The 13,535-nt window shown below is 37.6% G+C and overlaps 2 protein-coding genes across 3 annotated transcripts in view; one reads left to right on the forward strand and one right to left on the reverse strand.

The window, feature by feature from the left end:
- The first annotated feature begins 216 nt into the window (after positions 1-216).
- On the forward strand, positions 217-4,292 carry tysnd1 (trypsin like peroxisomal matrix peptidase 1). 2 transcript variants are annotated; one of them, XM_081350412.1, is made up of 5 exons: positions 250-1,304; positions 1,418-1,656; positions 1,788-1,918; positions 2,906-3,091; positions 3,394-4,279. In XM_081350412.1, exons 1-5 carry the CDS (start codon positions 1,251-1,253, stop codon positions 3,594-3,596), a joined length of 813 nt encoding a protein of 270 aa, XP_081206538.1. In that variant the 5' UTR covers positions 250-1,250; the 3' UTR covers positions 3,597-4,279. The 2 variants fall into 2 exon arrangements, with proteins under 2 accessions (XP_081206537.1, XP_081206538.1); XM_081350411.1 differs by having other exon boundaries at positions 217-1,656; positions 3,394-4,292.
- A 2,099-nt stretch (positions 4,293-6,391) lies between these two features.
- Positions 6,392-13,535, reverse strand: part of spock2 (SPARC (osteonectin), cwcv and kazal like domains proteoglycan 2) — a gene marked incomplete at both ends in the record, with an annotated part of 35,549 nt that continues 28,405 nt past the window's right edge. The window contains 4 exons of the mRNA XM_081350268.1: positions 6,392-6,537; positions 6,987-7,124; positions 9,005-9,067; positions 12,813-13,031. Of these exons, the coding sequence (XP_081206394.1) occupies positions 6,392-6,537; positions 6,987-7,124; positions 9,005-9,067; positions 12,813-13,031 (566 nt within the window). The remainder of the gene's footprint in view (positions 6,538-6,986; positions 7,125-9,004; positions 9,068-12,812; positions 13,032-13,535) is intronic.

Raw genomic sequence — 13,535 nt, forward strand, 5'->3', positions numbered from 1 at the left:
GAACGTTCTGGGAAGGTTCTCTTTAGGTTATTAAATAACAACCTGCAGGGAACGTTCCCAGAACGTTCTCTTTAGGTTATAAATTTAGACCTAAAAATAACCTACAGGGAACGTTCTGGGAACGTTCCCTTAATGTTATAAACATAGATCCTAAAAATAACCTACAGGGAACGTTCCCAGAACGTTCTTGTTTGGTTCCCAAAAAAATAACCAAATGGGAACCAAAAGGGAACGTTAGGGGAACGTTCTGTGTTTGCTGGGAGGAGGGCACGCTATCCACCACGTGATCACGCCAATGAATCATACCAGGAAGCGTTGCAGATGGAAGGCTCATGCAACAATATCAAGTCGGCGATAAGCTAATATAACAATTATTACATTATCAACTCCCTAGACATTAATGTTGCAACACTAACCAGTTGCTTTTGTTGCAAAATGTGTTTGTTAGAATGTTTTTATTTTTGTAATCCGACTGCCAGCACCGTGGTTGTCATTGTATCTTGAACTCAGATACAAAAACCCATCTACTATTAGCATAAAACTCTGACCTTTTATATTGTGTCAGTTTAATACTGTTTTAAATATCTAGCTTTTGAAAATGAAGACTGTGGAAGAGGCATGTTGTGTTGTCACAGTATCCGAGACTCCCCTCGACCTCACATCTGGATCTCAGAATGAAGCAATGAGCTGTAGTGGAGTATTTCTAAATTACCAGTCTGGATTTGTAGTCTGTAGTGGCATGCTGTTTTCACGCTTTATAACCGATAGACAATCCACGAAGAAAGACACGAAGATATTGCATTCTGAAAGTTTCACTAAAGAGACAAAAGTGTATGTAGATTACATTCACTTTTGCGCCAACCAATCGTGTGCAATGGAGAGACGCAACACGAGCCGTCAAAAAGCCCAATTGTTAATGATGATCAATTGCGTGGAGTTTCAAGATGCTTTTAACAAAATCTTCAAGGGGGCTGAAAAGTGGGGCTTTTATAGCGGTAGCTTAGATAAAGAAGTCCTTAAAGACTCCAGATTTTTAACATGGTTTGCACTCCTAAAAGTGCCCAGTTCGTCCACATGCACCTGTAAAGAAATGATTCCATGGGTGAAGAGTGGCACTCTTAAAAAGGGATGTCATGTTATCGCATGTGGGTCTCCATTTGGTGGTCTCTGTCCAGACCTCTTTATGAACTCAATTAGTAAAGGTATAGTTAGCAATCTGGCAGGAGAGGAGAATGCACTGATCCTGACCGATGCCCGCTGCTTGCCTGGCACCGAAGGAGGCGGTGTGTTTATTAGCAAAGGAGGTAGATCTTACCTCGTGGGTTTGATCGTTTCACCACTGTGCTGGAAATCCGATGAATGGATTGGACTGACACTTGTGTGCTCTGTTCACCTCATTCTGAAAAACATCATACAGGCTGGTGCCATGCAGGAGTCTCTGACAGAAAAGTCATCACAGTTAACAACTGGCTCTATTCAAGCTATTCAAGCTGCAACCCGGCGGTCAGGTTCTAAATTTTACCCTGGAGTGGCACTGATTGAGTCCGGCCTTCTGTGGGGTTCTGGTGTTCTGCTAAACCAGAATCTGGTTCTGACCTGCAGACATGTAGTGAATGAAAAGTCTGTTCTTACAGTCAGAGTCAACTTTGGAGGAAGGTAATGGCCTTAGAATTCATGCATATTCATTGTTATGAGGCCTATTTTGTTAATTGATCTTTGTTAAATAAGCTACATGTTATTGGTATTGTCATATTTGTAATAACCAAGTGATTTACTTTCCACCTCAGATTTCATGCAGTAAGTGGTAAGGTGTTGTATTCATCAGCACCATCATCTCCCTATGATATCGCTCTAGTGGAGCTTCAGGAATCCCTCGCTGACTCAGTAAAACCGCAGTTTACCACATACTTTCACCCAGGTAATGCTGTGCATACCTGTTTTATTGAAAATCATATTTAGCCCGAATTGTTTTGTTTTTGTGGATGCCACCAACGTAATAAAAATAGTGTTCCATTTGTATCAATGTGATATTTGACACTACATGTATATTTTATATTTAACCCCAGTATTTTACATAAAAAAAAACAATCAATGTGAAATTTGACACTATAAGTGCATTTTATATTTAATCCCAGTCTTTTTCATGCAATAACAATCTTAACTATGGAAGCCAATTTCCACCACACAAGAAAAAAAAATCATGCTTTGATAATCATAATCATGACAAACTCATAAGTCATAAGTGACATACATATGGAATACAAGAGATAAAACATTGAACTTGACATAAAAAGAATGGCATAATAACAATGGTAACACTTTACAATAAGGTTTCATTAGTTAACTACTTTAGTTAAGATGAATTAAGAATGAGCAATATTCTACAGCATTTATTCATCTAAATTAATGTTAATTTCAACATTTACTAATACATTATAAAAATCAAAAGTTGTGTTTGTTAATATTAGTTAATGCACTGTGAACCAACATAATCAAACATTGAACGAATATATTTTTATTAACTAACATTAACAAAGATTAATAAATACTGTAACAAATGTTTTGTTCATTGTTAGTTAATACGTTAACTAATGAAACCATATTGTAAAGTGTTACCATAACAAATTTTACATAAACAGTCAAAATTGTGACAAATTACGCCCTTTTGTTATAATTATGATTTATTGCATGGTGAACTAAAATGACTGAGATAAATTCAAATCTCAAATTGTTTGTCGTCCTCATGAGTAAAATACATTTAAATGTATTATAACATTACAATTAAGTTTATAGTATTATTAATATACATTTGTTATATCTTATAACAGCTACAACAAAAACATTGTTTACATTTGCATACTTTGTCCCAGTGCAGCACCTGACTCCATGTTCTGTGTTTATTCAGGTGAGGATGTAGTTGTCGTGGGTTATGGAGCTTTAGGGAGCCGCTGTGGCCCCTCGTTGACCTCAGGGATCTTATCCAGAGTCATTACCCATCAGTCTCAGCCTGTGATGCTGCAGACGACATGCGCAGTGCAGTCTGGAGCCAGTGGTGGCGCTGTGGTTCGGTCTGCCACTGGGGAATTGTTAGGTAATACTTATATCATACATATAATTTTAAATGGTTAGGAATTCATGGAAAATCTCAGTACATCAACCAGTTGTTGTTCAGAACAAATCCAGTCTTCAGTGGATATATATGAAATATACTATGCCTTCTCTAACCAGAAGGGGGCAGCATAAGACCAATTAAGCTTTATTTTTTTTTACCATAAAGTCAGAGGCAGAGCATTCCATCTCTTCATCTGCTGACCGTGACACTGACTAAATCAAGCTTTCACAGGCAGATTCAATCTCATTTGTTTTATTTTATCGTACCCCTCTAAATATTAGGTATCGTGTCCAGCAACACAAGAGACTTCACAGCGAAAGTGACGTATCCCCACCTGAACTTCAGCATCCCAGTGACCGTTCTGGAACCTCTGCTGAGACGTTTTGATCAAACTGGAGATGCTGCTGTTTTTAAGGTCTTGGACAGTGCAGAAAATGGTGTCAGAAAGATATGGAGACTACAGAGCATTCAAAGCAAGCTTTGATCAGTCAGATTTTTGCAAATGGAAAAGATGCTTGAGAATCACTAGTAAAATGAACCTTTGTGTGTTGTAAAGTTGCTGAAAATAGGAAAAATTCTAAAGCGATAATATGACAAACCTGTGTATTGATTGACACATTAAAAGGGTGTATTTCTCAGGTTCTTATTTGAGCTTTTAATATGAAACAATTTATAAAACGATTGATTTCTTTAAGATTACACAAAAATTCCTGCACCCCTTAGATTTATTTTTAATCCTTTTTTTAGATACTTGCAAGTGAACGTAATGACTGATCAATATAAGTGGAAGAAATCCTGTCAAAAAATAAACTGAGCACTGGTTTTAAACCATTTTAGGTTGATACCAAGAAGGGTGCTGCACTAGATCACTAATAACAATGAGTTATTAAAAATAATTATTATAGAAGTAGAGTTCCAGTAAAATAGTTAGAAACCAGGGCTTTCTAACCATTTTAGGCTGATTTAAGCAAGATGCTGCACTGGATCATATAAAATGTGTGTCAAAGAAGGTTTGATTCTCTTAATGACAAATGAATGAATATTTGTTAGACATGTTTATATCTTGCCTTCTATTAAAGTTGATATTCCTTTTTTGAACCCCCTTGTGTCTTGAGAACCAGCTTTTTTGGGGTATTTTTGGGATAGTTATAATAAATTGCACTTGTCAAAAAAAATGTTTAAAAGTGGGTTGAAAAGATTTGTTTTCTTGTGTCTCCAGTATCACATGAAAATTAGCACGTTGCAGAGTCTTGGGAGTAATTAGGAGAACAAAGGAACAGCACTTTGGGCCCAGTGCCTTTAATCATATTCAGGCAAGAAAGATGACACACTTGGACAAAGAAACATGCAACTAAATGCAAATATACTGCAACTCAGCGTAAATATGTTTTCTAATCAGTAAAATCCAAGTATTTACAATAATAATGGCATGTACAGTACAATACAATCATACACTAGTGCAAGTGGTATAACATCACTGTTAGCAGACTCCTGTACACTGCTGAGTAAGACATCAGGACATTCACTATTGACTTTTAATGAGCTGGCCGTCTTTCCACTCCATCACACCAGCAAGGTGGTATTGCCTATGCTATGATAATCCACAAGTAATTTAAATATCGCCAAGATTCGTCTCAATGACATTCGGAGGATTTATATTCTTCTGTAGACGCCGCGGTACACTGATGAATGTGTTTACGTCGGGGATGTTACCATATCAAATGCATTTTCTGTGGCTATGCGGAGCTCAGAGATCACATCTGGGTGAGTTATCATACCAAATCAAGCCTGTAATTCATATACATTTTGCAATTCCAGCTAGCTGCTTTGATTCCACAGCATTTTCACCCTAAAAACTGATGCCTTAGGTATTTTATACTGCCAGACTCATGTATTTTAACTTTAGTCGTATATTATAAGATTCAGACCTTGATTATAAATCCCTGCAGCACCAGATTTACACCTAGGAACATTACAGCCAACACATCTTTCACTGCAAATGACGGGAAGATCTGATTAGAAGACATCTGCAAAGACAGATTGGTCCCTTTGGGTGTATGAGAGAGAATATGTCAGATTGCAATTTTGAAAATTCATTCCTGCCTCTCCTGCTCATCCATACACTGCCTTGTTATAATAGCCGTGTTGCATCAGAAGTACCGTATTACAGCCTGACCTAGTGGAGTATAAGCAAATTCTATTATGACAGACATATGAAACCAGAACGCACATATCTCAGGATTTATTACTGTCCATTTTAAAGAAAACAATGATTTGACGTCGGGGTGAGGGATAAAGCTACTGCATTGAGATGTAATTTATATGAAAATATAATGCTTTGCCATCTCTGGTTTCGGTGGATTATGACACAAAAGACAGGGAGAAAAAAAGTGCCTTTAGGACAAGGGTCGTCTTGTAGAAGTGCATTGTGTATTTCTGGCAAGTAGCCTAAAATCGGTTTTAGTTTGTGAGTGTAGAGAAATAGCTCTTCAAATACATTGACGAATGCTACTTTATTTTAAAAGACATTACGACTATTTATCTACTTCAAGGTAGCATAAAAATAATACAGACTGTTTGAGCCAGAAGAGAGTAACAGTCTTAGCTTTTTGAGCTAAGCTAACTGAGTTTTTTGGTGTTTTCGTCTCTTTGTCTTTATAGTTATCTGTGTTAATATGCTCTAAACCAGTTGGAGGACATATCTGAAACAATTTACATAAACTCTAACAGCAAAAACATTAGCAGCAAACTCAGTGTTCAAGGAAAGCAGTTGCTGATGGTCGACAGAAGATCTAATGAAGCAGGTTAGACCCTGAAGCCTGTTTATCTTTATATACATACTTTATAAAGTCGTACCTTAAACGCTTTAGACTTAACAGGTATCATTTCCGAACGTATAGTGATGAAAGTATGTATTTATTAGACTTGCATAAGAACGCATCACATCACACCTATCAAGCGCCTAATTCTGAGCTCGTGTTTGCAGATGCTAGAGACTGATTCAGGAGAAAACTCTTGCACTTACAACAAAAATATGATGTTTCACAAGTATTCATAAGCCCAATAATTGAAAACTCGTTCCCAATACCGTAATCTCACTACAGCTAACACTAACCAAGACACCCCTCCCCCTCCCTCCCCAAGTCAAAGCTGTTTGGAGTGCAGTATAAAGATGACCGACCCTCCAGTGTCCACCATTTAATGTCAGAAGATAGAGCTGCCTCTGTAGAAATGGGCCACAGAAAGCTATGTCGAACAAGGCGAGAATCGCGTTTCGTTCTACCAAATGTATCCGCCGTCATCAACCTCCCCCACCTCCCCTTCCTCCTCCTCAGCCTCCTCGCCGTTCTCCTCAGCCTCCTTTTCCTCTTCGTCTTCCCATCCGAGCCCGCTGCCAAAATCGCCCGAGTACGTGGCCACCTCGTCTGGAAAATGAAAATGTTACATAAAAAACTGCCTATATCACATTGCGAGGCAAACTGAGCGATTTATGCACGACAAAGGCTAAACAATACAGACTTGGCGCGAGGACAATAAACAAACAGGAGGTGTGACTTTGACGTTGGGCTTTTTAATCGCTATTTTATGTCCAGTCAGGGGATTTGTTCTTATCACCTGCAGGTCTGTCGCAGCCAGTAGTAATTAATCTTACGGACCTTTATTTCGGCGAGACAACTGCTCTTTTGGAATGGAAATGAACCTGGCCTAATGAATGTAGCACTTGATCTCCTGTCAGATGGGTGACTGATGATTTTGGTGGATCTAAGTCCTAAGCCCTGTAGCTACAGAAGGAGCATTGTCCTCTGTGTATGTGTGTGTGTGTGTGTGTGTGTGTGTGTGTGTGTGTGTGTGTGTGTGTTGTGCTCGTGCTCACCACAGTCGGGGTTGCCATGGATTCTGGAGCCCATTAACTCTCCTCCATGCTGGTCCACACACCAGCACTCCCCTCTGCTCTTGTCACACTGCAGTCTCCTGTAAAAGCCGTCCTCGTCACAGCTGGGAATGTATGTATCTGAAATGACAAAAAGGGAGAGAAACACACAAACACGCACATTTTGAGAAGCAACGGTCGTGTTTAACATTCATTTTCATATCCTACATGCATTGAGTATAAAACAAGCGTTGCATCACGAGTGACATTGCAAACTAGTTTGCATATTGCTGTAAATCATGTGACAGACTCAAGTGACACTGCTCATTGTAATGCATAAAATGTAACCTTGGCGAGGGTTGAGGGCTGCTGAGTTTCTGTCTGCAGTGTCTCGAATCATGATGCACGATAAAAACCAGCTGCATGGAGTAATAACTATATGTCCACATAATCATCATGATCTATTTAGCAATCAAATGCAGGATTTAACCCTCTGATGCGCTGTGTGTACTAGGGGATAAATCTATATAAGCCAGTTTTAACCATTCTGGGTGTGACGCTACATCCTAACCCCCACGGGGGATTCGATTGACCCTTACCCATAATTCAACTTGACTGTCCTCTTTTATGTTTTTGTGTTATTTATTTATGAGAACATAAATTAAATTTGGCTGTAGAAAGTCATGACCATGTACTTCAGAATGTGTATGTATAGTTTATTGTATATATTGTTTTAGTTAAAAACATTAATTGCATTTTTCTTTGTGATGTAATAATCAATGCATTTAGAGGGTTAAACAGAGGTTGAGCTTTCTAGGTTAAGCTTTTCCTTTAACGCTCACCCATAATTCTGCATGACTGTCCTCTTTTTATGTCATTGTGTTTTATATTTATGACAACAAATTAAACAAGGCTGGCGAAAGTGGTGCTATGAACCTCTGGAATATTTACCAATGTCTTGCATCACAATGGACACATGTATAGTTCTCTCAAAATATGCTATTTAAAAAGGAAGAAAATTATTCACCAATGATTTCTAAAGCATTTTTTTAATTCATCCAACATTTTAAGTCAATTCTATGACTGCCATCTTTATATGCAATTGTGTTTTCAATTTATGAAAATAGTGATTATAGACTTGTTTTGACTTAAAAAGTCCATTTTGTTATTTGTGACCCTGGATCACAAAACCAGTCACAAGTCGCACAGGTATATTTGTGGCAATAGCCAACAATACATTGTATGGGTCAAAATTATTGATTTTTCTTTAATGCCAAAAATCATTAGGATATTAAGAAAATATGTTCCATGAGGATATTTTGTACATTTCCTACCGTAAATATATAAAACATTTATTTTTGTGAGTGAATGCAGCACAATCATGAACATAAATGGAGAACTTTAAAGGCAATTTTCTCAATGTTTCGATTCTTTAGCACCATCAGATTCCAGATTTCAAGATCTCGGCCAAATATTGTCATATCATAAAAAAAAATATGAATCTCTATCTCAAAAAATGTACCCATGTGACTGGTTTTGTGGTCCAGGGTCATATTTAATAATGAATGTAATGATGATGAACGAGTTAAACGTGTTAATTTTTCAGAATAATGTCGAAACTCTTTGGTCGTATAGTATACATAACTGTTTGTTCTCAAGCATCGGGGGACGTTTGCATTTTGACTGCATCAGATTGGCTGTAGCATCTGCAGCACGTCCTTGGAGAGTCCTGAAAGCTCTGCAGCCAAACATGCAGCACTGCCCACAGCCATGAGCTCCGCTCTAATCCGCGCACCTGATTAGGGGCTAATCCTAGCCTTGTGCTTGTCATCTGTTAAATGAAACTCCTCTAGAGTCACCACTACCTCGCTTTTTACTTCTCTCTTCCATTCTTTTTTCTTCCAGTTGTACACATTCTATATAACCTCGTTCTCTGGTTCTCCCTTTGTTGCTTTCCTTCACACCTTAATTTGTTCTTCCCAAGATAGTACAGAGAGTCTCAGCGGAACGTTCATTCTTACCCGGTTTCTTCTTGGCTCCTTCTTGCACTTGGATTCGCTCTAGCTCAGCCAGGCAGGGAGGCTCTGTGGAAGAAAAACAATCAGTGCCTTTAGGGAAGAGCCGGCGCTAATCTCCTCCAGACAAACGCTTCACACGAGCTCCCTCACCAACTCCCAAACGAGGAGGCATCACACCAGGGCTGTTCTCAATGCAGACGCACAATCAAATCGCACCCAAACACACCCGCATTTTAGAAGTGGCACAATAGATAGTTCTAATCTGTAGTTTTATGGCAATGTAATTCATGAAAGAAAGAGGATCTGAATTTTTGAGTAACAGAACTTGCTTTGAGTGTGTTCTGAACAAAATGAACACTTGTTCTAGAATATTTCTATATTGTAATTTTCTCCTTAACGCCTTGAGGAGAAATGTACAACCTTCTTACAATAGATTAGAGAAACATTTTCCTAAAAAATGAAAATTCTGCCATCATTTACTCATTCAAAACTACAATTACATTCTTCTGAGGAACACAAAAGGAGTTATTTGGCATAACGTCCAAGCTGCTGTATTCCATTCAATGAAAGGGTTATCAAGTAGGGATACGCGATTTGACAAAAAATCATATCTTGATATTTTCTGGGATTTTGCTGATAATTAGATGATATTTGCTGAATGTGTTTTGTGCTGTTATATTGGATGCTTTAGGCCTGTCGTGAACAGCTGACTCTAGAAGATTTTCATTTTCTGTGTGGTGTTTAATTCACAGCAGAGACTTTTATTAAAATTAACTTGTACATCAAGAGGTGATATTTGCCCCGCTAAATTGATTTTCAATTAAATCCAATCCAAATAAAATAATAAGTTTTAAAAAATAAAAAAATGTAGTACTAAAATATAAAATTATTAAAAGATTATATTATATATTTTTTAAATCCTTTAATGTGTCTTAATGTTTGAATCATTCATTCAAATATTTTGTTCAGCTTTGAAATGGCTGATTCATTCAGAAACCAAGCAAGTGATGTCTTTATGAATGGGTTATTTATTCATTCACTTAAAAAATTAATTCAAAAACTAATTCGGTAATGAAACACCACTCTGTGTTGCTTGGAGACAACTCTTATTATTCTATTTTTATTATTCTAATAGACTTTATCACACAGTGAATGTGTGGACTCTCAAAGCATGTTTTTGTTTGTTTTTTTGCCAAGCGAGTGACATACTCAAAAATGTCAGTTTAAACATTTTTAAAACAACAATTACAATATTATTACATTGTATGGAGCATTGTATCGATCCAGAAGACTTGGAAAGTAGCGATTGAGTTTTACGAATCACTTTTATGGTGTTTTTATATCATTTTTGGAGCCTGACAGATCCAGTCCCCATTCACATCCATTGCATGGAAAAGAGCAGCTTAGACATTCTGCCAAACGTCTTCTTTTGTGTTCCACATAAGAAAAAAAGTCAAACAGTTTCTGGAATGACACGAGGGCGACTAAACAATGACAGAACGTTTCCTTTAATAAATAAATCAGTGCATTACATATTGGAATATTTCCCAATGCTTCAGAGCTATCATGTTTCACAGCTGTATGTGAAGGCCATGCCGGTCAAGTCTAAAAAATGCAGCGGGTTTTCGTCTGACTGCCTGTCTGATTTTAGTCCCAGAGAGTTTGAGGCTGAGCAGGTTGTCAACAACCAACACTGATGTTGTTTTTCCCTCTGCAATAGCCATTCCCTATCCACCGGGGGAAATACAAGGGGAAGACAAAGTATGACAGGCCAAAAGCAACTATGCCCTCCCCAGGAGAGTTGAGAGTGCCCAGCCACATATCGTGAGCAGAATCACATCAAAAAAGAGCCAGGTTGGTCTAGTGTGTGTGTGTGTGTGTTTGTGTGTTAAGATACTGCTAAGATACAGCTCTCTGCCCCTCCAGCGAGATGCATTGTGGAGCATATGTCTGTTTGTGTCAAGAAGCTTGCCATGCTCCATGGCTTAAGCACACACACACACACACACACACACACACACACACACACACACACACACACACACACAGGAATTCCGAAAACAAAAGAACACACAAACACACACACTGATGAGTCTCATTAATATGTAGAACATGTTGCAGATAAACACATGCGCATGCAAACAGACCTACGCTCTCCCCTGCTAATACACACACACACACACACACACACTGACTGTCAGTCACCCTAGCAACAAACACTGAATAGCAATTCCTCCAGACTTATGCATCTCATCAAATGAATACTCCAAATCACTCTCCCCGCATGCCACAAACAACTAAAGGTCAATTTACGCTCTCTCCAGCTCTCTCTCCTTTTTTATCCAAAAGGGCTGTTTGTAGAGGAAATGAAAGATTTGGATTTCAATAATCCAAACATATGGTCACCCCTCCCCCTTTTAATGTTTGATTATATTTAGAAAACCAATTAAACTTAATCCAGTGCAAACTGAATGAGTTAGTGGCATGAGTCTGCAAAACTCTCGGCAAACAGATAGACGGATTTTTCCAAATCCCTGCCTCCACTGACTAGTGTCTTCTTTATCTTTAACGCCAGACCAGTGCGTGCTGATGTCAAATAAACGCTCTCTGCGACCAGTCCAGTCTTTGTATGCAATATTTCTTCTGGTCTTTTGTAATGGAAACCAAATATGGCCCTCGAATCCAATTTAAACACCATTACAGATTTGAAACCCCAACTCTCTGAAGCAGTGTTGAACACGCTGAAACACTGACTAGTGCTGGCACTGATGTTCGGCCATGTGTCCCCCTTCTGTCACGCTGATATAACCGAGCAGAGCAAACTGTGGACCGTGGCATTGACCAGCGGGATGCGGGGCACACATGTGCAATGCCAAGACTCCAATCCCAGTTAGAGCTGATTTTAAAAGTTGAATGTGTGATGTTTGAAGTTACAAAACATATATATATATATTTTTCAGTGTTACTTTTTACAGTGTTTTGGTTTAGTAAGAGTTTTTGCCTTTGGATGAAAATAGTTTTACAGTTATATCACATTCATTAATATAAGTTTTTCTAAAATGTTATCTAATTTTAGTTGGGGTCGACACTGTTGATTAGGATTAAAAAAAACAAGAACAAATTGTAGACTTTTTATAAATATTGCACTGATAATATTTTATGGTGATCTTTTTATTTTATTTTTATCAACAGTGTGATTTAATTACAATTGTTTGATTATCATCACAAACAATGCATATTTTTAAAAGGACAAACACTACTTTTCAAAAGTAATTTTTTTTTTTTAAGAAATTAATACTTTTATTCAGCAAGGATGCAAAAGTGACAGTAAAGACATTTGGAATATATATATATATATATATATATATATATATATATATATATATATATATATATATATATATATATATATATATAAATAAAATAAATGCAGGTCTTTTGCAGTACAAAACTGATAATAATCAGCAATGTTCCTAGATCATCAAATCAGCAAATTAAAATGATTTCTGAAGGATCATGTGACACTGACTGAAGACTGGAGTAATGATGCTGAAAATTCTGCTTTGTCATCACAGGAATAAGTTACACTTTAAAATATGTTTATTTTAAATTGTAATAATATTTCAGAATATTACTCTCTTTACTGTATTTTTGCATAAAAGTCGTTCTTCAAAAACATACAAAAATATTCCCAAATATTTTTTTGGGAGTGTATAGTGTATATAAATACATCCATATAGAATATTTCATTATGTTTTTTAAAAACGTTAGTGAGGCCAGGTTCAATCATGTAGAGATACTGAAAACTCACTTTCTCTCCAAAAGCAGAGGCACCACTCAGCTGTGGAGACTTTGCCATCGTGGTAGGAATCACAGGAGTTGAAGAAGGGCCGTATGCACACTTCATACTTGTCCAGATTAATGGCAGCCAGCTCAGCTTGGTCCAGATACAGGTCATTATTCGTGTCCAGCTTAGAGAACATCCAGCCAATAGAGTCCTTACAGGTTGCAACAAGAGTCCGGTCCACAACTGTGCACAGACAATCACACAGTATATTTGAACACAGAAATATTAGCTTATACACTGTAATACTTCCTCACTTTGCCATCTCTCCCAGAACACCTGATTGCATCAGATTAGCTGTAAAAATTCAATCAACGTCTTCTAAAAGCAAAATTGCTGTTCAAATGTTGCTGATAAGATTGTAAATCACTCTAATGGAAGCCATGGGCATAAACAGAGAGGTTTTTTCCCCCCCAAATAAATCAGAAGCAAATAATGATATTGCAAACAAAAGAGGCATAGCTAGTTGGAGAACTGATGAGGCGTATGGTGGATCTGGTCATTTTTCTGCCATTAAATGTCCATTTTAAAGTGAAGTAGGTGCAAATGGTCACCATTTCACAATTCAGCAAAACTGCTTTCCGAGAGGATAAAATGCTGCTGGTGTTATTTTGCCATCAGGATAGGACACATTTCAACACATAATAGCTCTGAATCTGCTGGTCCTTATGAAAATTTAATGCAGCAGTT

The sequence above is a fragment of the Scardinius erythrophthalmus genome (assembly GCF_964197995.2).
Source record: "Scardinius erythrophthalmus genome assembly, chromosome: 21".
Taxonomy (NCBI): Eukaryota; Metazoa; Chordata; class Actinopteri; order Cypriniformes; family Leuciscidae; genus Scardinius; species Scardinius erythrophthalmus.

Coding starts and splice junctions, on each gene's coding strand:
- tysnd1 (XM_081350411.1), top strand. CDS start 599: ATGAAGACTGTGGAAGAGGCATGTTGTGTTGTCACAGTATCCGAGACT. Junction 1,657..1,787: donor AGAGTCAACTTTGGAGGAAG/GTAATGGCCTTA, acceptor TTTCCACCTCAG/ATTTCATGCAGTAAGTGGTA. Junction 1,919..2,905: donor TACCACATACTTTCACCCAG/GTAATGCTGTGC, acceptor GTGTTTATTCAG/GTGAGGATGTAGTTGTCGTG.